This window comes from Salminus brasiliensis, chromosome 1, assembly GCF_030463535.1.
Source record: "Salminus brasiliensis chromosome 1, fSalBra1.hap2, whole genome shotgun sequence".
Lineage (NCBI taxonomy): Eukaryota > Metazoa > Chordata > Actinopteri > Characiformes > Bryconidae > Salminus > Salminus brasiliensis.
In genome coordinates, this window is record NC_132878.1 from 30,693,105 (window position 1) to 30,720,813 (window position 27,709).

General features: G+C 41.3%; 1 protein-coding gene across 3 annotated transcripts in view; it reads left to right on the forward strand.

Annotated features, from left to right (window-relative positions):
- lama2 (laminin, alpha 2) overlaps positions 1–27,709 on the forward strand; it is a 200,382-nt gene that overhangs the window by 89,625 nt on the left and 83,048 nt on the right. For all 3 annotated transcript variants that reach the window (XM_072677099.1, XM_072677108.1, XM_072677114.1), the window contains exons 13-19: positions 537–638; positions 4,937–5,133; positions 5,748–5,859; positions 11,694–11,807; positions 13,329–13,456; positions 15,421–15,507; positions 26,747–26,958. In XM_072677099.1, the coding sequence (XP_072533200.1) occupies positions 537–638; positions 4,937–5,133; positions 5,748–5,859; positions 11,694–11,807; positions 13,329–13,456; positions 15,421–15,507; positions 26,747–26,958 (952 nt within the window). The remainder of the gene's footprint in view (positions 1–536; positions 639–4,936; positions 5,134–5,747; positions 5,860–11,693; positions 11,808–13,328; positions 13,457–15,420; positions 15,508–26,746; positions 26,959–27,709) is intronic.

Below are 27,709 nucleotides of genomic sequence, written 5' to 3' on the forward strand. Positions count from 1 at the left end.
CAAATATGCATAATACAATGCTGCTTACAGGCCTGTTTAAAGTAAACATCAGGGTTAGGATACACCCACTTTCAGTCTAAATCCAAATACAGACACAGATATTTTGAGTACTATACAGATACGGAAGGAGATAAAGATAGAAGACTCAATAGCACACTGACCCTCTCACACATAGCCTCAGAGGAAACAGGAGAGAAAGAGAGCGGAGAGAAGGTACACAAGTGAAGGAAAGAGGAGGAGTGGAGGACTGAAGGACAGGGGAAAGGGAGGAGTGTGTGGCCTATCTACTCACTCTCTGGAACAGTGATTAGGTGTGTCAGTGCAGGTAATTTAGTGTAATTGGGTCATTTTTTTCTCCCATCATAACCTGCTTTTTCATTTCAGAGCTATTGGGTGAAATCGATACGATAAAAACAGAGAAATTTAAAACACATTAGCCATTCAATGGGAAAACAGCGCATTTTTTTTCTTCAGAACTAAGTTGATGACCCGCAGTGTAACTGTGTTCCTATGTGTGTGTGTTTGTGTATTTGTAGATTCTGGCATATGGAGGCCGTTTAACATACAACATCTCTTGTTCCTTGGAGGACAGCGATGAACCAACCGAATTCACCGGCAGATCTGATGTCATTATTGAGGTGGGTCTTCAGATCTCATTAATACTGACATTTGGCCTTTGATCTTTAAAGAGAGAGAGAGATATGGAGAGGGGGTTATAAGATGAGACAAGATGAGGGAACAAGAGAAGAGAACTGATTAGTTGAAGAGAAGAGAAGAGAAGAGAAGAGACACGAAGTGAAGAGTAGACAAGAGAAGAGAAGAGTAGAGCAGAGAAGATAATTGATTAGTTAAAGAAAAGAGAAGAGAACAGAAGAGAAGAGAGGAGAAGAGAAGAGAATTGATTAGTTAAAGAGAAGTGAAGAGAAGAGAAGAGAAGAGAAGAGAAGAGAAGAGAATTGATTAGTTAAAGAAAAGAGAAGAGAAGAGAAGAGAACAGAAGAGAACAGAACAGAAGAGAAGATAATTGATTAGTTAAACAGAAGAGACGAGTAGAGAAGAGAAGAGAAGAAAATTGATTTGTTAAAGAGAGAAGAAGAGTAGAGAAGAGTAGAGAAGAGAATTGATTAGTTAAAGAAAAGAGAAGAGTTGAGTAAAGAAGAGAAGAGTAGAGAAGAGAAGAGAGGAGTTGAGTAGAGAAGAGAAGAGAAGAGAAGAGAGGAGTTGAGAAAAGAAGAGAAGAGAAGAGAATAGAAGAGAAGAGTTCAGTAGAGACGAGAAGAGTAGAGAAGAGTAGAGAAGAGAAGAGTAGAGAAGAGAATAGAAGAGAAGGAAAGAGTAAAGAAGAGAAGAGTAGAGAAGAGAATAGAAGAGAAGGAAAGAGTAAAGAAGAGAAGAGTAGAGAATAGAAGAGAATTGATTAGTTAAAGAGAATAGAAGAGAAGAGAAGAAAGGAGTTGAGAAGAGAAAAGAAGAGAAGAGAATTGATTAGTTAAAGAGAAGAGAAGAGTTGAGTAGAGAATAGAAGAGTTCAGTAGAGAAGAGAAGAGTAGTGAAGAGATGAGCTGAGAAGAGAAAAGAAGAGAAGAGAAGAATAGAGAAGAGAAGAGAATCGATTAGTTAAAGAGAAGAGAAGAGTTGAGTAGAGAATAGAAGAGTTCAGTAGAGAAGAGAAGAGTAGAGTAGAGTAGAGAAGAGGATAGAAGTGAAGAGAATTAATTAGTTAAAGAGAAGAGAAGAGTAGATAAGAGAGGAGAAGAGTAGAGAAGAGAAGAGTAAAGAAGAGAAGAGAAGAGAAGAGAATTGATTAGTTAAAGAGAAGAGAAGAGTTGAGTAGAGAATAGAAGAGTTCAGTAGAGAAGAGAAGAGTAGAGTAGAGTAGAGAAGAGGATAGAAAAGAAGAGAATTAATTAGTTAAAGAGAAGAGAAGAGTAGATAAGAGAGGAGAAGAGTAGAGAAGAGAAGAGTAAAGAAGAGAAGAGAAGAGTAGAGAAGAGAATAGTAGAAAAGTGTAGAGAAGAGAAGAGAATTGATTAGTTAAAGAGAAGAGAAGAGAAGAGTAGAGAAAAGAAGAGTAGAGAAGAGAAGAGAATTGATTAAAGAGAATAGAAGAGTTGAGTAGAGAAGAGAAGAGTTGAGTTGAGTTGAGTTGAGTTGAGTAGAGTAGAGTAGAGTAGAGAAGAGTAGAGAAGAGAAGAGAAGAGAAGAGCAGAGAATAGAAGAGTAGAGTAGAGTAGAAATGAGAAGAGAAGAGAAGAGTTTAGTAGAGAAGAGAAGAGAAGAGTAGAGTAGAGAAGAGAAGAGTAGAGAAGAGAAGAGAAGAGAAGTGAGGAGAAGAGAAGAGAGTTGAGTAGATAAGAAAATTTATTGTTTGAAGAGAAGAAAATTGATTAGTTTAAAAGAATAGAAGAGAAGAGAAAAGAGAAAAAGGGAAGGGAAGGGGAAAAGAAGAGATTGATAGAAGAAAAGGAGAGAAGAGCGGAGAATAGTGGAGACAAGGGGAGAAGAGGCAAGAATAGAGAAAATGAGGAAAATGAGAAGAGAAGAGATTGAATGGAGAGAGGGGCAGAAAAGAGGAGAAAAGAATTGATTAGTAGAAGAGATGAGAAGAGAAGGGAGTTTAGAGGTAAAGGAGAATGCTCTATACATTCTTTTTTTAAGCCAAGCCCACACTGACAACATAAGGACTTCTTCACTGCATCAGCGCTGTGCACAGACTGGCCGGAGCACTAAATAAAGGAGACTGGAGGTGATGGGATTGATCTTTTAAAGAGAAATGCTGGGAGATGGTAGCGTAATGTTTTAAATTAGCTAATAAAGAGGCCTCCACTTGCCTGTTGCGTTCACGATTGAGAAATCAATCCCTGAAAGTCTCGGGTGCTGTCAGCTCTCAGCTTTGCTCACTGTCTCAGTTTGATTGTTTTTAGAGAATGTTAGATGTACAAACGGGTCCTAGAAGAGCGTTCGATCCAAGACACACCAACCTGCCAACCACAAACAGCGTTCCATTAACAGCTCGCTTTAAAACCGTTCAAGAAATTGAACTGATGTAATCTGAGGAGAGCGTTCAAAGAGTCTTCAGCGCGGTTTGACATTTTCTAGTAGCTGTTCTGCCTATATTGGGACCCTTGGATCCAGGCGTTTTTACTCTGTGGAGGGAAAAATGAACAGTGTTTTGGTAAATATGTTTATTATTAGATCCACACTCCTTCCCACCCACCGATAGGCTGCATCCAGATGTCCAATGCTGATCACTGACAGGAGATTCAGGGAAGGACTGAGAGAGAGGAGTGTTTTGGCTGTACAGTTTTACACTGATATTATCACCCCCTTATAACATTCATATGGACAGATTTTCAGTCCTCCATGATGGTGTCTGCTCCGTCCAGTGCTGCAGACAGTGTTCTGGACTGGTTTTATAGAGATATTAGTGTGTATGTGTGTGTGTGTGTGTGTGTGTGTGTACACGTGTGTGTGCAGCAGGTCATTATTGATGGTTAAACCCTGTTTTGCATGTGCACACTTCATTAACTCAGAGCAAACAGAAAGTACAGTTCCCATAAATCCTCATTCACATAGCCTCCTGTGTGTGTGTGTGTAAGCGTGTGCGTGTGTGTGTGCCCACGATGCCTCATTTCCCAGCAGTCAGTGGGGTGGCAAATAAACGAACAGAAATCATAGCCTATAATCCTCCAAGATGATTCTGCTCACGATGTCGGAGGAACTGGAGTGTCCAAAGTTTCTCATCATTGCGTCAACACACACACGCACGCGCACACACACCCACACACACACACACTTGTACAATGAATAAATCACCTTGTTGTTCAAAACCCATTTAAAGTCTCTCTCTCTCTCTTTTTCTTTCTCACAGACACACTTCAAATTCTACATGTCTTCCTTTTGGATTTAAACACACACACAGACACATAAACAGACACATACATACACACAAACACACACAGACACAAAGCAAACAAAAACACCTTAATACCTTTATACCACCATCATTTATCCTCAGTGAGAAAGAGGATACAGAGAGATCCTTTACACAGTAGAATCTCAAATGATCCCCTACACCCTAGATAGTGCACTACAAGCACTATGAAATACTCTTTCTAGGAGTATAGCATATGACAAATCCCCACATAGTGCCCTACATAGGTCATTAACCAAAGGTTTCTACTACACACTACATAGTACCCTACATAGGTCATTAACCAAAGGTTTCTACTACACACTACATAGTGCCCTACATAGGTCATTAACCAAAGGTTTCTACTACACACTACATAGGATTTGATTGCATTTAAGTGGCAAGAGCATTAGAGAGGTCAGGATATAGAATGATCACCACCTCACCTCATCCTGAAACTTCCCAAATCATTCTATAAGTACTGTATGGAGCATCAGCATTTTTCATATCCCTCTAGCCCAGGCCCTCTACCCATCTAGCCCATGCCTGACATTAGGCATGGTGCCAATAGGTCCTTGTTTATCTGCTCAAGAGAGTAATATTCTATTGGCAGTACATCTCAACAGGGACTAGACAACCTGTGTGTGTGTGAATTTGCACATCTGTGTCAGCAGTGGGTGCAACATAAAGTATATACATATAAATTATATTAGATGGGGTGTCCACAAACATTTGGACATATAGCATACTTATTTATTACTATGCAATTACTATGCCCTTAACATTGGAGGGCACTGTAAATCTGCTCAGTACATACTCCCTGTTTACTACACGGTCCTGCTCCCTGCCAGTTGCACTATAAGGGCCATTAAATGCCTACATAAAAGATTCTTACTCTAAAAAGGCCACTGCAGCAGCCGAAGGGCTCATTCTGCACCCTGTGTCGTATAGGGAGTGATTTGGGATGCAGCCCTCCTGGAAGAAGATGCTGTTTCAGGCTGTTATTCTCTCTCTGTCCACCAGGGTGGTGGTCTTAGTCTGACGGTCAGTTCGGATGCGGTTCTGGGCAGTCGGAGACAAGTCATCCTAAAACCCGAGAGCTTCCTGCACTTGATCTCAGGCCAGCCGGTCAGTAAGAGAGACTTCCTCACTGCCCTGGCGAGGCTGAGCCGCCTGCTCATCAGAGCCCCCGGCTGCCAGGGAAACAGCGCCATCTACAGGTGCATGCAGCACAGAACTGCAGTCTGATTGACAGATTACAGCACGTTTGGGTTTCTTTTTTGTGATTTCCATTTTTGCTTGAGTGTGTCTCTCACACTCTCTGTCACCTTAGTCTCTCTCTCTCTCTCTCTCTCTCTCTCTCTCTCTCTCTCTCTCTCTCTCGCTCTCTTTCTCTCTCTCTCTCTCTCTCTGTCTGTCTGGATTATCTTTCTCTGTCTAGCATCACCTCTCTCTGTTGTGTCCTTTGCTCTCTACGCTGTGTCTCTTTCAGTCCTCTCTGTCTCTCTGTCTCTGTCATCTCTCTCTCTGTGTCTCTTGCTCTCTTTATCATCTCTCTCGACCTCTTGATCTTTCTCTTTCTTGCTCTCTCTCTTTTTGTCTAACCCTTGTTTATCTGTCTCTATCATCTTTCTCTCTCTCTCTTTTACTCACTCCCTTTAACTGTGTCTCACTCTCCCTGTGTCTCTGTCACCCATCTCTCTCTCATACACACTCTTTTGCTCTCTCTCTCTCTCTCTGTCTCTCTCTATCACACACACACACACACACTTACTTTTTTTAAACTATCTCTCTCTCTCTTTCTCTCTCTCTTTCTGTGTGTGTGAGTGTGTAGGTTGGGCTCAGTCTCTGTGGAAGTTGCGTCTGAAGACTCCAGTTCCGATGTTCAGGCCACAGCAGTGGAGGTGTGTGTCTGTCCCTATGGTTACAGCGGAACTTCCTGTGAGGTAAGCAACTTTCCAACTACAACACACTTTGCTAGCACACATCTCTGAGGGAGAGACACACTGCAACAGACCTTTAATCTAGCTCACGCAGTGTGGAGACAGAGTGTGACCAGGTGCTTTAGTGTTTCAGAAATGTCCCCCCTTTCAGTTTGGAAAGATTGTTGGACGCACACACCCCTGCACACTGAACAAATACACACACCCACAGATACACACACACACACACACACACACACACAATACACAGACTTAGAATACTCATGTACGCACAGGAGGACAGATGAGTGGTAAGTGCGTGTGTGTGTGTTTGAGTGTGTATCAGCACTTGGGGTGGCTGAGTCAGGTGAATCATTCAGATAGTTATTATCTCTCTCTCTTTCTCTCTCGCTCTGGTTATTGATCTTGGATCTCTCCGTGCTGACCCAGCATGCGGTCACTTTGGCCAAATCTCAGCAGAATCTCCACTCATCATCATCATCATCAGAGCGGAAAACGGGATGAGAGAAAGAGAGAGAGAGAGAGAGAGAGAGAGAGAGAGATGATCTAATGTGGGGTTAGAGGTGGATATGTACATGCTAAAACCCTCTTTCCACTCCTTTTCTCTCTCCTCTTTTCTTCCCTCTCCTCTTTTCTTTCATCTCCTCTTTTCTTTCATCTCCTCTTCTTTCTTCTCCTCTCCTTATTCCTCTCCTCTTTCCTCTCCTCTTTCCTCTCCTCTCCTCTTTCCTCTCCTCTTTTCTTTCCTCTCCTCTTTCCTCTTCTCTTTTTTTCCTTTCCTCTTTCTTCTCCTCTTTTTTTCTCTCCCCTTTCCTCTTCTCTTTTCTTTCCTCTCCTCTTTCCTCTCCTCTTTTCTTTCTTCTCCTCTCCTTATTCCTCTCCTCTTTCCTCTCCTCTTTCCTCTCCTCTCCTCTTTCCTCTCCTCTTTTCTTTCCTCTCCTCTTTCCTCTCCTCTTTTTTTCCTCTCCTCTTTCCTCTCCTCTTTTTTCTCTCCCCTTTCCTCTCCTCTTTTCTTTCCTCTCCTCTTTTCTTTCCTCTCCTCTTTCCTCTCCTCTTTTCTTTCCTCTCCTCTTTTCTTTCATCTCCTCTTTCCTCTCCTCTTTTCTTTCCTCTCCTCTTTCCTCTCCTCTTTCCTATCCTCTTTTTTCTCTCCCCTTTCCTCTCCTCTTTTTTTCCTCTCCTCTTTTTTTCTCTCCCCTTTCCTCTCCTCTTTTTTCCTCTCCTCTTTCCTCTCCTCTTTTCTTTCCTCTCCTCTTTTCTTTCCTCTCCTCTTTCCTCTCCTCTTTTGCCTCACCTCTTCCCTCTCCTTTTCTTTCCTTTCCTCTTCTTTTACTCATCTCCTTTTCCTCTCCTCTTCTTTCCTCTCCTCTTCTTTCCTCTCCTCTTCTTTTACTCATCTCCTTTTCCTCTCCTCTTCTTTCCTCTCCTCTTCTTTCCACCCTCTTCTACTCTTTCCTCTCCTCTTCTTTCACTCATCTCCTTTCCTCTCCTCGTCTTTCCTCTCCTCTTCTTTCCTCTCCTCTCGTCTCATCTTCTTTCCACCCTCTTCTACTCTTTCCTCTCCTCTTCTTTCCTCTCCTCTTCTTTCCTCTCCTCTCATCTTCTTTTCACCCTCTTCTACTCTTTCCTCTCCTCTTCTTTTCTCTCCTCTTCTTTCACTCATCTCCTTTTCCTCTCCTCTTCTTTCCTCTCCTCTCCTCTTCTTTTCACCCTCTTCTACTCTGTCCTCTCCTCTTCTTTTCTCTCCTCTTCTTTGCTCTTCTTTACTCCTTTTCCTCTTACTTGCCCCTTTCCTCTCTTGCACTCCCCTCTTTTAGTCCTGTTTGTCTCCCCTTTTCTTTCCTCTTCTAGATGCTCCCCCTTATCCTTCCACTTCTCTTCTTTTCTTTTCTCCTTTCCTAATCTCTCATAATTTCTCTCTTCTATTTACCCCCCTTTTCACTCCTCTTCCCTTTTCTTTAGGTTAGTTCCTTCTCCTCCTCTCTCCTCCTTTAACTCCTCTTCTCCTCTGCTTTCTCCTATAGTTTTCTTTTTTCTCCTCTTCATTGCCTCTTTACCTCTTTTCTCTTTCTCTCCTCTCTCATTCTCTGTTCTCCTCTGTTTTTAAATGCATTTATTTCCTCATCTCTCTCCTTCTATCCCATTTCCTTTGTACTTTCGCACCTTTCCCTCATCATTTGCCTGTCTTTCTTTCTGTCCTCTTTTCTCTTGTCTTACCTGATCTACTATTTTTCTCTTCTGTTTCTCTCCTGTCTGCCCTCCTCTCCTCCCCCTCCTTCATTCCACTCGTCCATGGCAGGATGACAGTGTAGAGTCCTGTGGTGTTGACAGGGTCAGAGCGAGCCGCTCTGAGAGGCAGGAAACGAGGGGAAAAACGAGTGTGATGGGGATTGGTGTGGTCGTTTGTAATATCTGTCTTCTAGAGCAGTAAGAAGAATGTGTGTGTGGTGTGTGCGAGGTGGTATGTGTATTAGCCCACTATTCCTAAACTGGGGTTTGTTTGGTGACGTTGAGGGGGTCCACATGATCGATTTGGCTTAATTTCATTACATGGCCGCGCAGCTACACAGCCATTATCCAGTTACAGAGTTTAGTGCCTCCAGGAGCTCCTTTACAGGAACTTACTACAGCACGTGTGTTGTAATGTGGGGCGTTGTGGGACACAATTGTCATGGTGTGTACGGCCAGACCAAGAGGAATGAACACTCACAGAGATGGAATCAAAGCAAGCCGTTTTATTAACAAAAACCAGGGTAACAGAAATGGGCACGTGAGGTAAAAAGGCAGCAACTAAGGGTTACAACAATAAACAAAAGCAAAATGTGACAACCAAAATGGCGAACACAACAAACCTGGGGCTGAGAGGAGCCGGGAGCTGAGCTGGAGTAAACAGGATACAATGGGGAAAAGCAAGGAGGGAACTAGAACAAAAAACCACAGGCCGAGCCTGAGCATCGGGGGATTAAAGCAAAGTGAAGATAGAGCCGTGCTCTATTAACTAAAGAGGGGTAGCTGGGGAACCAGCTACTAGACAAAATGGCAAGGCTGACCTAACCTGGCTGGAACCTGATCAGGAAGCGAATGTACCTCGCTTGCCACCAGAGTTGACTGGAGAACTACTCCTGACAGTGAATCGTGAACTAGAGCCAGCCTGAACATGCTGGTAACGCGTGAGGAACCTCAGGGAGTTCTAGAGATTCCTAATGAGTCAATTCACAGCAGTGAACAAAGGGGGTAAAGCTCCTTAAGTACTCCCAGTCCCAGGTTAAACACATGAACAATGAATCAACTCAAACAACCAGGAAGTCCTTATTTGGGCCTGTGGGCAGTGGCTCGGGACCGCCCCGGGGGAGGGCGCGATCACAAGGGCCTGACAACAATACTACTCATAGAAAACATACGGATTTGCCACTATACAGTGGCATACACCCCTGGTCAAAATGTTTGTTACTGTAAATGTATTTTGTAGTTGTATTTTTATAGCTAAATTATTTTAATCAAGCACAAACACACCTAAAAAACTCTTTTGAATAATCAATAAATTAGTTGCTCAATTATTAGCGACTACTCAAAATGTTCTATTAATTATAAAAAAAAAATAGGTGTGGCCTTAGCATGAGGCTTATTTAGGTGTTTCTTTAAAATCGGCTGACATATTATACTTCACGAAGATCATATTTGTACAGGTAAAACATTGCACCACAGTAGAACAAAAATAGGATTTGTCTGGTGCTTTTCACAACTGATATTGTCTCAGTTCTGTTGGAATGTCTTTTTGGTCTTCCGTTCCTGTTAACTGTTCTTAATTCTTAAAAGGAAATGGCAACCAGAAGAAGCATTGCTGTCGTCTTATAATCCTCTCCTGCTCTGTGAGCAGCTGCTTAGAAGAGCCCATGACTGCTGATTGTTGTAACAAGGTTTGAGGAGTCAGAGTCCTTTGAAATTTACATCACCTGAGCTTTCCTAACCCTAACCCTGTCTGAGAGCTCAGGAAAAGTTACCTGAGAGCTGAAACACCTGTATGGACTCCCTTTCTTTTTTCCACTCTATAAGCTGCTCAAACTTTACCATGGCACTAAATGTGTAGCTCTACCGACAGGCAGGAACAGCAGTTACATCATAAACACACACACACTTACACACACAGGCACATAAAGCCTAAATATCTCCTCTCTCCAGGTTCCTCTGTTCCTCTGTGTTTGACCTTCAGCTGCTCGCACTGACAGCCGCACATCTCCTCTTCATTACAGACATCTGAGCACTTTACAGTCTAACGATGATGCTTCAATTAAAGCACTGCTGGATTAATTACTGTCAGCAAAAACAGGTTACGAGCTCAGAGCCATTAACGTCTTCAACTCATCGCGCTAAAAATAAATCTCCCGCTTTATTTCCTCTCCTTTCTACAAAGAACCCTTCAGCGCTGATCCGTCCTGTTTAATTAGCTCTCTCACTGATCACCTTCACTGTACAAACACCTTCACTGGAGTAACTCTGTGTGTGGGTGTTATTAGACCAGCAGATACTGGTCAATCAGTGCGCTCGAAGGAAAGCGCCGGGTACCCAACTCTAACGGATCAGCTAGCAGACACCTGTGCCAGCCAGCATCACACTGAAGTGATGTGGGGAGAGACAGCAAGCCATCTACCCACCTGGAGAGAGAATTGCCAATTGTGCTCTCTCAGGCACCGGCTGCTGATGGCAAAGCGGCTAAACCAGTAAAACTGAAGAAATGTCTTTGAAATTATTCGTAAAATGTAATTAATGAAAATGCAATTTTCTTGTGAGGAAAAAGTTAGGACACCCCTAAATTTATTACAACAGGTACACGTCAGCTGTGGATGATTAGGACGTGATTTTTTGAGGAGCCTGTCTTATTTAAACCTCAGACACTCAGTTGGGTTTGCAGTGAAGTGAGGGGGATCACCATAGTCAGATTCAAAGAGCTCTCTGAGGCCTTTTGACTGATATGTCCGATTCGCAATCGGTGTGCTTGCCTTTACTTGTGTTCTTGCGGACTTGTAAAACGTCATCAGTCACAGCCCAATAATTGTTCCATTTAAATAGCCTACATCTGGCCAAGTACAGTCCAAATGCCTGGATGTGTTCTTGCCCTGTTCCTTTTATCAAGGGTACATCAGGAAGTAACTTATGTGGACTTAGGCTGGCCTAATACCCCAGAATGCGAAGGAAAGTGTTGGGTACCCAACTCTGACGGATCAGCTAGCAGACACTGAAGTGATGTGGGGAGAGACAGCAAGCCATCTTCCCACCAGGGAGACAGCATTGCCAATTGTATTCTCTCAGGCTCCGGCTGCTGATGGCAAAGTGGCTAAATGTCTTTGAAATTATTTGTAAAATGTAATTCATGGAAATGCAATTTTTTTGTGAGGAAAAAGTTAGGACACCCCCCGCATTTATTACAACAGGTACACGTCAGCTGCGGATGATTAGAATGTGATTTTTGGAGGAGCCTGTCTTATTTAAACCTCAGACACTCAGTTGGGTGCATCAGGGGGTAACTTGTGTAGACGTAGGATGGCCAAATACCCCAGAATGCATTTTGCACCACATTGCTAGTCCAATTGCGGAATACTTGTGAGTCAAACTTGCTAAGTCTGTACTACCAAGTATGCTAGTTCAAGCCTGGCACACTTTGTATTGAGAAATGGGGTAAGAGTCCCAGAACGGTTGGAAATCGGACGCTCCACTGTCCGCTACCTCGTTTACAACATCAGGGAAAGACTGAAGATTTGTCTGTCCAAAGCACGCTGTTCCAGAGGTCAAGGTGTTCTCTGACAAACTTCCAACGTCTTGTGTGTTTGCGTGTTTTGCAGGTCTGTGCAGAAGGCTACAGAAGGGTCAATGGGACGGTGTATCAGGGAGTGTGTGAGCGCTGCCAGTGCCACGGACATGCGACACACTGTGATGATGTCACTGGATATTGCCTGGTAAATAAAATAAAAACCCTGACCTCTCAGACTCCTGTTTGTTCTATTCTTCATCCTTCATAACACAGTGATCTTTGACCTTTGAGAGAGTCAGCATGATAGCATTGACCTCAATATGAGCCCACTAAACACACACACATACACACACACACACACACATATTTGATATATATTGTGTATGATATCAGACAATGTCAGAATGAGTTTAGCCAGAGTACAGCAGCTCTGAGTGTGACTTCATCGCCTCTCCTGTTACACAACAGTGTGTTTTATGCTCCATAGTCTCACATGATGTGTCAATTCTTTCTTTCTTTCTTTCATTATTTTAGTTCTTTCTTTCTCTCATTTTTTTCTTTCTTTCATTCATTTTCTTTCTTTAATTCTTTTTTCTTTCTTTCTTCTTCCTTTTTTTATTATTTTTCTTTCATTCTTTCTTTTTTCTTTCTTTCAATAATGCTGTTCTTTCTTTATCTCTGTTTTATCTCTCTTTCTTTTATTCCTTATCCTTCTTTAATTGTTTGTTTGTTTCTTTATTCTTTCTTTCTTTCATTTTTTCTTTTCTCTCCTTTATTCTTCTTTCTTTTCATACTTTTTGTTCTTTCTTTTTTCTCTCTCTTTTATTCTTTTTTTTCATTCTTCCTTTCTGTCTTTCTTTTATCTTTCTTTTTCTCTTTGTTCTTTCTCTTTCTTTCTTTAGTTCTTTTCTATTGATCTTTCTTTCTTTCCTTGATATCTTTCTTTTTATTGTGTGTTTGTGTGTGTTGCTGAGTAGACATTGCTGATACACTCAGGAGTGTGTGTGTATGTGTGTGTGTGTGTGTGTGTGTGTGTGTGTGTGTGTGTGTGTGTGTGTTGCGTTTGGTGAAGCGTGGAAAAGCCTGAAAAAACAGCACATCTCATTTCATTAGCTGGCAGCGCTGCTGCTGTTTGGCCCTGTGCCAGCACATAATGTTTAATCAGGTGACGTACACTCCTGCAGTCACTCACGATTACTCTACAGATCATCTGCCATACAGATGGGGTGGCGGTGGTGCAGGCAGGGTAGAAGGGCCATGGGTTCCTTTCTGAAAACTAACGCTGCCAACCAGGTTTGGAACTGAGAACAACTGTGCAGTGTCTCATGGTTAAGGTTAGGTTTAGAGTTAGTATGGTTAGGGTCAGGGTTAGGGTTACGGTTGGGTTAGTGTGGTTGGGGTTGGGTAAACATAAGTCATAGGTCAACACAGTTCAATGTTAGGATTAGATGTAGGTTACTGAGGTTCATGTTAGGATTGAGTTTAGGTGTAGGGTACTGAGGTTTAGGTTTAGGTTTAGGTTTAGGTTTAGATCTAGGTTGCTGTGGTTAAGGTTAGGTTTAGGTGTAGGTTACTGCTGTTAATTGTGTACAATAGTACACAAATCAATGGTGTTTCTACTAAAATAGGAAAACCAATGTGTCTTTTTAGTTCCACACAGTGATCTTTGTGTTAAAACGGAGTGTGTGTGTGTGTGTGTGTGTGTGTGTGTGTGTGTGTTATTCAGGGTTGTGAACACCACACCACGGGCCCGCACTGTGACAAGTGTGCTCCTGGTTATTATGGTGATGCCTCTAAAGGAACAGCCAGTGACTGCCAGCCGTGTGCCTGCCCCCTAAACGCTCCCTCCAACAAGTATGTGTCCTCTATTCACTCTGCTGGCTAATTTAACCAAGGATCAGATCTGAGTACTAAAACACTGACTATCGTCTGATACTGATCCAGTGATACAGTGTTTTACTGTATTATCTCTGTAACCACATAGATGTTAGCCACATAACATACAATAAGGTATGCTGTCAGTTAATACTGACATAAACTCACCTTTATTAGTGACTATTTCTATAATGTGATTCTGGACCAAACATCTATTTTATTTTAACCGTACCTTAGGGTTGTTTTACCTTCTCTTTGAACCATGACATAAATTAGGCCTAGTCTTGGGACAGAATTGCAGTGTCAGGTCAATTAATGAGAGACATTAGCAAGTGCAACCACTCTGTGTGTTGTAAACAAACATGAGCTGATATTTTCACTCAGTCCTCTAAATCATGAGATTATGTAATAGTCAAAATGTGAATATTGCTACAAGCTAACATGCTAACATGCCTTTAAACTGGAAAAAAAAAACATTTGTTTTATAACAACACTGTAGCCTAGAGCCTAAGCATATCATTACTCATTAAACCACTCTAAATGACAAGACAAGACAAGACAAGACAACCACATTGACCATTTCTGACGGACAACGATGTAATTTGTCTTTTGCTTTCAATCCATCCATCCAGTAAAACACACTGCAGTGGGCAGCCATTGCTGCGGCGCCAGTGAGTAGACAGGGTGAAGGGCCTTGCTCAAGGGCCCAACAGCGGCAGCTTGCTGAGCCTGGGTATCGAACCCACAACCCTGTCATTAATAGCCTGGAGCTCAAACTGCTGATCCACCACTACTCCTAACAATGACTTTGGGCTTGGGCTATTCACTGCAAAAAGGATATATTAGCAAGTGAGATCAATTTAACTTTGGTCTAAATATCAACTTTGTATTATTTTAAGATTGAAATATAAAAAAATATTAGTAGATTATTTAACATATGTATTTTACTTGTTTTAAGTCATTTTAATGATTAATAATTGAATCCTAATTATTATGCTATATATATAATTTGATCATAATCACTGAAAGCAGTTTATTCCATTGGCATTTGAGTTTGCATGTTTAAAGGATAGTAAAGTAAAGATACAAGTTAAATAATCATACGCGTTTTTAAAAATGAGATAAATAAATAATATTACATATATAGGTTGAAATTTCCCCTTTAGCATTTAGTTTTTTCTCTTTTTTCACCGGATTTGATCCTATCTGCAAAATGTATGTGGGTAAAGAAGAACCCAAGCACTGTTAAATAAAGTCTATGTTTCTAGTGCTGAGATGCTTTGGCGGATCCCGCTCACTGAGCTTCCGAACAACGTCAAGGCTAATGGCTGCTCTAATTACTGCTAACACGATGTCGTGTTCAGTTTAGATTTCACGCCGTGCCTCTGCCGCAGTCAGCAGAACCACAGCTACGTGTTGTGTTTCTGCGCTGTTACAGTGCTCTAACAGATACTGATCAGTGATCTGTCCCTGTGATTTGCCCCAGCACCAGTAGCCCCAGTAGCCGCAGCATGCGCTAGGCTAACAATCACTCCACTCTAGCATGCTAATGGCTAATCCCTGCTGGTCAGTCAGGAGCTGTTGGCCCCAGGGGCGGAGAACCTGGCAGCTGAGCATTCCACTGCCCTGGGCAGAGGGGCTAAAAAAGAGAGCAGCCCCCCCACCCCCCCAAAAACCTCCAGCCCTGCATTCCCAAAAACTGACCTGGCTAGGAATCCGGCGGTGTCGGAAATAGCCAACGCAACCTGACCCTGTCTTCCTCGCTTCACAGCACACTAACACGCTAAATTTGGGCTCCCGCTCTTCCTCTCTTATTCCTCTCTCTTCTGGAAGTGTCCCAGAGATGTAGAGGTGCCTGTGAAGAGCAGAAGGATGGTGTTTTTGACTCGGCTCTCTTTTCTGTTCTTTCTTTTGGGAACACTGTTTGCACAAAAACAACGCAGCTTCAGTCCAACATGTCACCAAGATGCTCGCGGTCAGCTGATCTGTGACCGATGCCAACCTGGATACACAGGCCCACGCTGCGACAGGTAAGTAACTTAGTTACTAAGTGTCTGGTAGTTTGACTGAAGGAGGTGGAGAGATTGTGTGTGGAAGGTGCAGATTATGCATTTTCAGTCCATTCCATATCAGAGTGTGTCAAAGGCAAAGAGGAGAGAATTTATCACAATCTGAATGTCATTTTTCGGAACGTTTTTGATGCAAAAATCAAACAGAGTCAGAAATGCAAACTTGAGCCTGTCCACATGTGACTGTTAATGTAATTTATTGAGTAGCTATGCAAATATGTGAAGAATTCTGTCATTAAATTGTCTAGTCATTGTAAAACTGACTCAGATGTGTAAGTCTGAAATAATTAACCCATTAATGTCCACATTAGAGTTGCTTAAAAACTCTAGGTGTGTGTGACCTGAATGAATCAAATCATCCAGCAGGTTTTACATTCAGTAAGGAACATGAAAGGTGATACTATGTAAAATTTCAGCACTGTCAACCAATCCAAGCTTTGTTTTGTAACAAAATTACACACTGTCAAATATATTATGAGTTAAACATGTTGGGAAAAGCTAAAATAGAATTTTGCACACACAATTTATTTATTTATTTATTTATTTATGTATTTTCCTTGCTTTTACCTTTTGACCATAATTTGAATCTATCACTTCTTTATATTGTGTCTTCATGATGATTGATGATTGGACCAAAAGAAATGCTCCATAACAATAGCATGACCATAATAATACAAATATCTAAATAAATACACACTAATATATATATATATATATATATATATATATATATATATATATATATATATATATTACAAAACAAAGCTTGGATTGGTTGACAGTGCTGAAATTTTACACAGTATCACCTTTCATGTTCCTTACTGAATGTAAAACCCGTTGGATGATTTGATTCAATCAGTTTTCAGCAACTCTAAAATATATGATTTGGTCATATAGACTTGTAGCAATGAGGAATTTCCACCCTCATACATACACATTGCCTCGGCCCTACAATTTAGACCTACTTGAAAGACCTTGCAGCCACTACATCCTAACTAGGGTGGATATCCAAGTGTCTCCAGTGCGCTCTTTAAATATATGGTCACCCTAGCATTTGGAACTAATGATCCACACACATTCTACCAGGTGTGTCCAAACTTTTGGTACAGATATGGCAAGCAGTAACTAATGCGTTTTAAAGGTTCATGCTGATGCCATTTATGTAGTTGAGTCTGTATGGAGCAGCAGTGGTGTTATTGCTCGATAGAAGTATACAGTAATGAGGTATATTTGTGCACAGTCCTCTCAGTCCAGGAAAATGATGTAAGAGCTATAAACACCCAGCCTTATGACCGACATACATTCGTTGGCTGTGCTGGCTCTGCGACTCTTTTATGAATCTATGCTCACCAGGGTTCAGCTGTGTTGTTTCCTCTTTAACTGTGTTAATGTTGTACCAGGACTTGTCTTAGTAACACAGATGTGATCCCAAATGATTTTCCATTTTAAACGGCTCATTCTGTTATAGCCATTGAGGCCAGAGGAGTGGATGGGTACCTGGTTAGCTGAAGTAACAGAATTAGCAGTTAGCCTTCTCCTCCAAGCATGTAGAGCTCCAGTGTTGGTGGCAGTTTGAAGATGTGATGATGAGCTTCATGTGTTTCAAAGGAAGCAAATTTTAACATTCACCCTCCCAGAGCTGGTGCTATTGTGTGGTAGGAGGGAACTGGAAATGGCTAAACGGTTTAAAATAGACACTATGTGTCCAAATGTTTGTGGACACCCCTTCTATTGAGAGCATTCAGCTACTTTAAGTTGTATCCATTGCTGATGCAGATTTGCAAATGCATACACACAGCTTATCAAGTCCCTGTAGAAATGTACTGCCAATACAATAGGACCTTGTAGAGCAGATAAACATGAACCAAATGGCCCCATACCTAATGCCAGGTGTGGGCTAGAGGGGCATAAAGCCCCCAGCATTGAGCTGTGGAGCAGTTCTCTGGAATGATGGATGGTGCTCCATCTAGTACTTTTGGGATGAGTTACGGAGTTGGAATGAGGTGGGATGGTGATCATCCAACATCTTGACCCCACTCTTGTCGCTGAGTGCAATCAAATTCTCACAACAATGCTCTAAAAGCTAGTGGAAGGCCTTACCTGGACAATAGAGACAGTATCTTGAACAAAAGCAGAAAACACTCTCTCTTAATACCATTGATTTCAGAAGAAACAATGAATGAGCAGCTGTCTCAATACTTTTGTCCATATAGTGTATTTTTAAAGATAAGGATGGAGTATGATGGTTAGGCGTTTGGCTGAATCTTAAAGCAGTAATTATCCCTGTGAAATAAGCAAATACAGTAAAAGCAGTAAAGTGATTTAGGAGAGTGGTGCTCTGAGGAGACTGGGAAATGTGAGCCTTTTTTTCTGTGGGATCATTGAGTGGTTGATCTGGACTTTAGTATTGTGGGCTTTCTCTGAGACTAATGGAATGCACTTTATTTTTCATTAGTTTTTGAGTAGGGTCAATAACCCACCGATTGACCCCCAATTAGTGGCTATTTAATGAGATTACATTCAGAACCTCCTGCTATTGGATGTGGTCAGGGGTATCGATGACTCTGATTGATCTGTGGCTGTTTCGCTGGCTAAACACACTCCCAGAAATGTGCTTCTTTCTCTTGTGTGTGTGTGTGTGTGTGTGTGTGTGTGTGTGTGTGTGTGTGTGTGTATGCTGTATGCTGAACTGCTCAATAATAGAAGGCAGAAGAAGCATGACCACGTACTTTCACTGTCTACCCAAAACAAAACATGAAAAGAAAGTCTGCAAAGTCTTGCATTGTAAGGGACTATATATAGACTATTGGATAGGTAGTCCTAATATTCTGATATTCTATATTCAGACAATATTCTGATATATATATATATATATATATATATATATATATATATATATCAGAATATTGTCTGAATATAGAATATCAGAATATTAGGACTGCCTATCCAATAGTGGTAAAAAGCACCCTTGGCTCAGATGACACTAGTGAGACGTATTAGGTGACTGAAGGTGTTCGTTATAGAGGTTAACTGGTCCACAGGCACGTCAATTGCTCTGTACCACTTGCAGGAGTCAATCCTCCTCGCTTAAATGGTCTATGGGACCCCCCACTATATATACAAAATGTTGTTCTGTGACTATTCACTTTCATTTACTGACAACATTAACATTATTTACCTGATTCAGTAGTCCTTTTATATGGAGCTGCCCCTCTTCCAACAGTAAAAGCCCGGCCCTTTCTAAGAAGGATATCCACAAGATATTGGAGTGTGTCTGAGGGAATTTGTGCCCAGTCAATCAATGGGTCAATCAACCTTTTTTTTTAAACTTAGAGTACATTGAGGGTGACCCTCATTTACAATGGAGCTGAGCCAATACATAAAATATAGATTAAATAAATATTTCTATATTATATATAATATTATATATTCTATTTATATATAAACATCAGGTGCAAAATTAATAATAGTAATAATAATAATAATAATAATAATAATAATAATAATAATAATAATAATAGCTCTATTTAAGAGTATAAAATAATGCATTCAAAGGTATAAAAATGTATTGTATTTCAATAACATCAACTATGAATGTTGCAAAAAATAAAAGAACAAATGCCAAGCCAATCAAGGGTAAAGTAATTAAATTAATTAAAGCAGATAATAAATAAAGTAAAAAACAAAGAAAGAAAGAAAGAAAGAAAGAAAGAAAGAAAGAATTGAATGAATAAAGGAGTGGAAATTCAAAATATAAAAAATAGTTATGAAATAAATACAAATAAACATACCAAAAGCAGGCTAAATCAAAAATAGAGCACCACTGAGGTCCGACACTGATGCTGAATGAGAAGACCTGACCCTCATTCTAAAGGTGCTTAGTGTGGTTGAAGTCTGGCCCCGCACCTGACTCATCAAACCATGTCTCAAATGTACAATTGCATTAGATGTTTTTGTATGTTGTAGCTTTACCATAATTAGAGCTGAGGGTCCATGTCCAAACCACAAACAACAGCCCCAGAACATCATCCCACCTCCACCAAACTGTACCGTTGGCAATCTGTAGTCCAAAAGGGGGCGTTCTCCTGGCATCCATCAAATCCTGTTTCGTACTTCAGACTGCCAAATAATGAAGACTGATTCATCACTTTGAAAGAACATGTTCCCACTGCTTCAAAGTCCAGCAGTGTTGTGCTTTACACCACTCAAGCCAACGCTCAGTGATCGCATGGTGATCTCAGGTTTATGTGCTGCTGCTATGGCATGGACACTCAATTCATGAAGCGCCTCACACTTGGTTCTTGTGTTGATGTTGTTCCCAGAGGCTGTTTGGAATTAGTAAGTAGTGAGTAGGGCAAGTAAGGTCTAGGGTTCTCCCTACGTCTAATCCTAGTGCCCTTACGGTTGTCTGGGGCAGACTGGCAAAGGTGTCATACTCTCACAATGTCAGGTGTGAGTTCTTCAGTACAACCTGTTTTACAGCCAAGGAGATTGCAGGGCTGTATAGACCTGTTGGGGTATATGTGAGTAAATATGATGACATTATTAGTAATGAAGAGATAATATGTTCTATGACTGCGTCCGAATATGTAACATATCAGTAACTTAGATCTCCTTGATAATGTAAAGGTAAAGGTTCCGCATAGGTTTTTTTTTTTTTATCAGTAGAGCCAATCCAAGCCAAGAACCATATTAAAGCTTTATTTTAATGGTATTTATCAAGTAAACCACAATAGCAGTTAATAAAGATGGTTTCGTGGAGGGTTTTATTCACAGCAGACCTCTGTGGTATGGCAAAAAATAGCACCTGTCTGGGAGAAACTGGTCTCTGACATTTGACCCCTCTTCCGCAGACAGATGGATCCGGCCCCAGTCCATGCCCGCTGTGCTGTCCCAGTGGTGACACGGAGACGGGCACTGCCCACATTCTCTCATTGCTCTTAACCTGTCATTAACTCCGCACAGATGGAGAGAGACCGAGAGGGAGAGATAGAAGGAGGGCAAAAGGGAAGGGTGTGATGAATGAGTGAGGCTGAGGTGAAAAATAAGACACAGAGAGGAACAGAGAGAACGGTACAGCACACTGATATACTGATTATACAATGATCAGCCATAACATTAGTATCACCTGCCTAGTATTGAGAAAGTCCCCCTTGTGCGTCCAAAACAGATCTGACCATTCGAACCATCGGCCCCAAAATACCTCTGAAGATGTCCTGTGAAATATATCAAGTCCTCTAAGTTGTGAGGTGGGGCCTGTTTACAGGTGGTTCCTTTCTTGAACCATGTTTGGAAGGTGCTGACCACTGCAAACACCCCACAAGTAGTCTTGTCATCACAACTTCAAGTTTTTGTTTTTTTTCTTTCATACATTTCTCTGGGGAACCAACAGTGGCTGATCCATAGACTTGGGTCTGGGTATGTGTGCACATGTGCATTTGTAGTTAGCAGCCCCCACCCTTCTCCCATTTAATTCCAGAATAGTTGTGCAATGCTTAGCTGATTAATATCTAGAACATGTTGATTATATCTGTATAATTTGGTGTAATTTAGTTAGAAATTCATAATACAAAAAAAGATGACCTAGGAGTCTCCCCCTTAAACAGTCAATATCTAGAACCTGGTGTGTATCTGGGTGTAATTCAGTTAGATTGTCTCTTAGTACATAGTACATTTTCCCCAAAATTAAAGGAATAGTTGCATAGTATTTACCTGGTTGATATCTAGAAGCTGGTGGGCATTTAAGGATAACTTGGTTGACTGTCTTGAAACTCACCATCATGATAGTATAAATTATTACCTAGTACTTTTGTGTTTGTGTTCCGCAGTAAACCAGTTAATATCTAGAACCTGCTGGGTATCTCAGTGTAATTCAGCGAAATTGTCTTAGTACCTCATGTTTAAATAATAGTCTAAATAATAGTTCGGAATGTTCTACTGACCCAGTTAATACCTAAAATAAAGAGAAAGCAGTATGTTGACTGTATATATACTGTGCATGTGCAGGGCGTAGGTGATGGAGATTAAGGACAAAAGCCCATTAGAAGTGTGATGGGACCAATCCATCATTGTGTGTGTGTGGCTCTGTGTGTTTGTGTGTTGCACCCCAGAGACTCTCTGAAAGACACATGAAACACACTGTCAGACTTTCACACACACACACACACTTCATCTGACAGCACACATCCCTCGCTGTGCCAATCACAGACAAAACCTCAGAATCAGTTACACACACAAATTCACCTTTCAGGTGTGTGTCAGACAAAAGGTCAAGCTAGAACCAGTGCTGATCTCACACACACTCTGTAAAACCAAAACACTCTGTTCCACTCATCCAATATTCCAATATAATTACCAGTTAATTATCTAATATATCATATTTAGCTGTATAATATAACATCTCTCTCTCTCTCTCTCTCTCTCTCTCTCTCTCTCTATCGGATGCTGGTCTGAAATAGAATGTTTCGTTTGGCTCGCCTAACTTGTCAACACAGATAGGTTTTATGCAGCTGGTTGGAGCTGTCCTTGACTCAGACAAGTTTACTCACTGGGGGGTAGGGGTTGTAGGGGTAACCTGGCTGAGGGCAAAAAGGGCAGGAACTGACTCCTGGTGGACAAGAATAACCCCCCAACATGCTGTAAACACTCTCCATTTAAAGCAGCAGTGTGTGTGTGTTCAGAATGATGGGGTAATGGCGCCAGGCTGTTAACTGACCTTTTCCAAAAGGGAATTTCCCCAACACACACACACACACACACACATACCATTTAACTGTTTGCAAGCAGGTGCTCCCGAATGGAACAGCCATCTAAACGTCTGCCCTTTCTGCCTATTAGCCTCTCTGCATCGGGTCCCCCTAGTAGTTGTTCCTCCGGGGGCCTGGAAATGGACTGGTTGAAAATGTGCTAACTGGTATAAATTTGCCTCCAGAGCAGTTACGATGCATGCATGTTCACACTGAGAACAGTACAATAGACTAGAATGTGATAGAGGGGTATAAAGCCTACAGAACTGGGATGTGGAGCAGTGGATCTGTGTTCTCTGGGGTAATAGAGCTCCTTCCAGTACCTTTGTTATGTGTTAGAGTGGCAAACTAATCATCCTTCAGTATCTGGCCTCACTAATACTCTCGTGGGGCAGAATGCAATCAAATCCTCCTCAGGGCAGACCGTGCAATGCTCATAGAAACTGCAAAACAGCCAAGCTACATCTTAGACTCTACAGGCCTGAATTAGCATGTTAATAGTACAATTAAAAACTCTTCCTTGTTGGGAAGAGTTGGCAGGAGAAAGCTTCTTCTTTCTAAAAAGAATGTGGCAGCACTGCTTCACTTTGCAAAGCTGCATCTGAACAAACCACAAGACCTCTGGAACAATGTCCTTTGGACAGACGTGAACAAAGTGGAGATGTTTGGTCACACTGCGCAGCACCATGAGGCCAAATGTGAGGCCATCTAGTCAACAGCTAAAGCTTGGCTGAAATTGGGTCATGCAACAGGACAATGATCCCAAGACCCCCAGCAAATCTACAACAGCATGGCAGAAAAAGAAAAGAAACAAGGTGTTGCCATGGCCCAGTCAAAGTCCAGACTTCAACCCAGTCTAAATGCTGCTGTGGGACCTAAGGAGAGCTGAAGCAACATTGCAAAGAATGGCCAAAATCGGGCCAAAATGATGTGAGAGACTGCTAAAGTAATACAAAAAACTTTAGTCAAAAAGTTATTTTTCTGAGTAGGGCTAATAGTAGTGTTAATATATGTGCTGGAATCTGGTCTGCTGTGTTTTATTTGCAGTATTCAAATATAAATATTAAATATTATCTCTGCTTATCCTCTATCTCTCACACACTCTCTGTTCTTCGCCCACGCTGTGCTGGGGGGCTCGAGGGGGTTCCTCACACAGTCAGCAGCTGAAAGTCATTCAGTTCTTGGGTTTACGATCATGTAGATAGAGGGATAAGTTCAGCGGAAGCTGGTGGAACACGGTTCTTTATCAGCGGAGAACATGAACAGCTTCAGAGAAGGAGATTCAGGGTGAGCGAGAGAGAGAGAGAGAGAGAGATACAGATACAGAGTTTATTTTGGGGTTGGTGGGACGCAATGTGTGTTCCATACTCAGATCTGCATTAAAAAGGTTTTCATATTTAGAACAGTTTGTACAAAAAGCTATTTCACACACACACACACACACACACACACACACACACACACACACAAATAGCAAAAATATTTGAGAGTAAAGTGGCCAATGGTTTGGAAAAACAAAAACTGCTCAAGTGGAACGAAACCAGAATGAGGTGTGTGTGTGTGTGTGTGTCTGTGTGTGTGTGTGTGTGTGTGTGTCTGTGTGTGTCGTCCTCTTCATCCAAAGACGCCAGACCAACTCCCTCTTACCGATCCTCACATTCCTTTAGGTAGTTCTACAAAACCCTCTCCAATAACCAATGTTCCTCTACATCTCTAGAACATGCACATCATATGGTGATGTGCTTGAAAACCATTAGTCAGTGTTCCTCTACAGTTCTAGAACACCATTAGTCAGTGTTCCTCTACAGTTCTAGAACACCATTAGTCAGTGTCTCTCTACAGTTCTAGAACACCATTAGTCAGTGTCTCTCTACAGTTCTAGAACACCATTAGTCAGTGTCTCTCTACAGTTCTAGAACACCATTAGTCAGTGTTCCTCTACAGTTCTAGAACACCGTTAGTCAGTGTTCCTCTACAGTTCTCCATTAATCAGTGTTCCTCTACAGTTCTCCATTAATCAGTGTTCCTCTACAGTTCTAGAACACCATTAGTCAGTGTCTCTCTACAGTTCTAGAACACCATTAGTCAGTGTTCCTCTACAGTTCTAGAACACCATTAGTCAGTGTCTCTCTACAGTTCTAGAACACCATTAGTCAGTGTCTCTCTACAGTTTTAGAATATACACTCACACATTAATCAGTGTTGCTTTTTAGGACCTTGCATTAGTTCTAGATCACACACACTGATTTTTATTATTATATGTTAAAACATTTAAATCTGCCCTTAAAAAGAAACCAGTCACTGCATGTTTCTCAGCACATCACAGTGCTTCAGTCAGCATTCTGCCACTACTGCATTAAAGTGAGGTCATATCGGGACCAGAGACTGTGGCTGAAATTTACACAGAGATTTCAACAGGCAAATGTTAAAGTTCTGTTTTCTCACCTAACTTTAGTTTAGTCTTTTTTTTTTCACCTCAAACACAGTAAGCTTCAGAAAGGGTAGTAAACTCTTACCAAACGTGAGTAATTAGTGTTAGCTTGAACCTGGCATTTATCGGCATGTCACAATGCATTCTGAAATATATGTAGAATGGCTTTAATGAAGCATGTAGAGTTGGGCTGTTAAGTAGGTTGATTTGAGAAAGACACACTGGATTGCACTGGTCTTAACACTAGTCTTTTCCAATACCATCTCACCCAGAAACCAAGATAGAAACATTCTGGACATGCTGGCCTTCCTCCAAAATAGAGCTGGAACTGGTTATACTAACACACACTTACACACAACAACACTGTAAGAATAATTTACTGTCTTAAAGCAGTATTCTTATGCAAGAATTTGTATTTCTTGCTCCTGGGCTCCCCTACAGTTGGGAAGTGTAATGCGAGCTTTGACCCACACCTAAAGGACATGTTTTACACATGCATTTCTGGGCAAGCTGACAGAACTGTCAGTGGACTGACAAAGCTAATATGCAGCCAAGGTTATGCAGCGTTATGTAGTTCCTATGAGCGTTGTGTGGTGTATATTGACTATACAGATGTTCATAGGCCTGAAGGAATGGTATGGAGTTGAGGAATGATATGGTGAGGCCCACTAGGTAGATGTGGAAAAGAAAGGGGTCCCCGTTTCCTGACCAAATGTGAAAACTGTACATGAATCGAACGAACATAAGATGCTGTTTAGATTGGACATCCCTTTGGGTGTACATGACATAGATTTAAACGTGGTCCAGATGTGTCTGTGGACCACGTATGTAATGGTGGGGGATAATGAGTGTTCCTTATGGATGAAATGCAAACATTCTGCATGTGGGAACAATCCAACAGAATATGACGTGTAGTAGGGTATAAAAACTCAAGGCATTCCTATGTAGAGGAGAGAGAGATCGAGGGGCACTCAGAATTGGCAGACTCTCTCCACATTGTACTTTTGATTGGAATAAAATATTTCATTGTTGCAACTAAAAGACTGTGGTTACAGAGTCTTCTTTTTAAATAAGAAGTCCTCCTCCAGAGAAATACGAACCGAGATGACGGTTGCTTATATAATCCAGTTAACATCGTGTCGAGGCCAGAATGGCAATGATAGAGACGTTGTTCTGCTTGTTCTACACCAGCAGAGCATTACATGATTTTGAAGCATTATTTTAAGATAAAAATGCTTCCTAATGTTGTTTTAATGTAAAACTGTTAGTAAACTTGCTGCAATAAAAGCTAGAGTACCTCGGACTATATAATAAGTGAGTAATGATTAATAAATAATAATAAGGACCTATTGCAGCTAGTTTACTGACATGTTTAAGTTATGACACTAGTTGTTGTTGTTTACAGTGAATCACAGTGTATTATTTATTTATTAGTTTGTGTTGATTGCAATGGGAGAGTTTCTCTGGACTGCGCAGAGAAACAGCTGTACAGGTCAGTCTGTCAGATGGACTCAGGCCGCACAGGAGTGTAAGTTCCCATTAAGTAAACTGTGAGTAAGCAAGAGAAGGGCCTGTGGGAGTGATTGACTGAGGAGCGCTGACCTGATGCGAGGAGTGAAGAATGAAACGAGGAATGATACTGAAATGAGTTTCTATTGCATGCCTGCCTTCATCCAGAGTTCACTCAGGAAGTCATTTATTCAGCTTTGTCTCGTCAAATCGATCCGTCAGCACAGCAGCGCTGCTCTACACTCAGGGCCTGCCTTTCAGATGGGTATGGATTTGATCTAGTGGCCAAAAGAGAGATAATCTTACTCTGAAATATTGCTGGAAAGCCTCCCACTGCACACACACACACACACACACACACACACACACACACACACACACACTGACTCATACTTTTTATTTTTACTGTCTATTCAGTTCAGTAAGCTTGCAGACACAGTATAACCGTACTTAACTACAGTATGATCAAAACAACTCTCTCTTTCTCTCTCTGTCTTTCCCTCTCTCTCTGCAGATGTCATAATGGTTATTTCGGTCGCCCCAGTGTGCTGGGGGGGTCCTGCAGGCCGTGTGAGTGTAACGGTAACCTGGACCTCTCCACTGACCGAAGCTGTGACCCTGTAACAGGTGAGTGCTTGCGTTGCCGTGACGGATACGGAGGACCAGCATGCAACACCTGCGCAGATGGTTACTATGGAGACGCTATCATCGCCAAAAACTGCCAGCGTGAGTATGGAGATTCTCTGTCTCTCTCTCGCTCTCTCTTTATCTCATTCTCTCTTTCTGTTTTCACTTTCTCTCATTCCCTCTCTCACTTATATATATTATATTTCTACAATTAATAACACTCTAAATGTAGGTATTGTGATATAAACTGAGGTGTGTGTTATAGTCTCTCATTAGGGTTGAATATTAATAACACTCTAAATGTAGGTATTGTGATATAAACTGAGGAGTGTGTTATAGTCTCTCATTAGGGTTGAATATTAATAACACTCTAAATGTAGGTATTGTGATATAAACTGAGGTGTGTGTTACAGTCTCTCATTAGGGTTGAATATTAATAACACTCTAAATGTAGGTATTGTGATATAAACTGAGGTGTGTGTTACAGTCTCTCATTAGGGTTGAATATTAATAACACTCTAAATGTAGGTATTGTGATATAAACTGAGGTGTGTGTTACAGTCTCTCATTAGGGTTGAATATTAATAACACTCTAAATGTAGGTATTGTGATATAAACTGAGGTGTGTGTTACGGTCTCTCATTAGGGTTGAATATTAATAACAATCTAAATGTAGGTATTGTGATATAACCTGATATTATACCATGTATCTATCAACCAGTCAAATCCTGCAAGGTTTACTACAGAACTACAACAAGGAAATTAATCCAGGTTCAGCTCCCCTGCTTGTTCTCTCTCTTTACTTACTGACAGTCTCTCTCGCCCTTCATCATTAAGACTCTTCAGCATT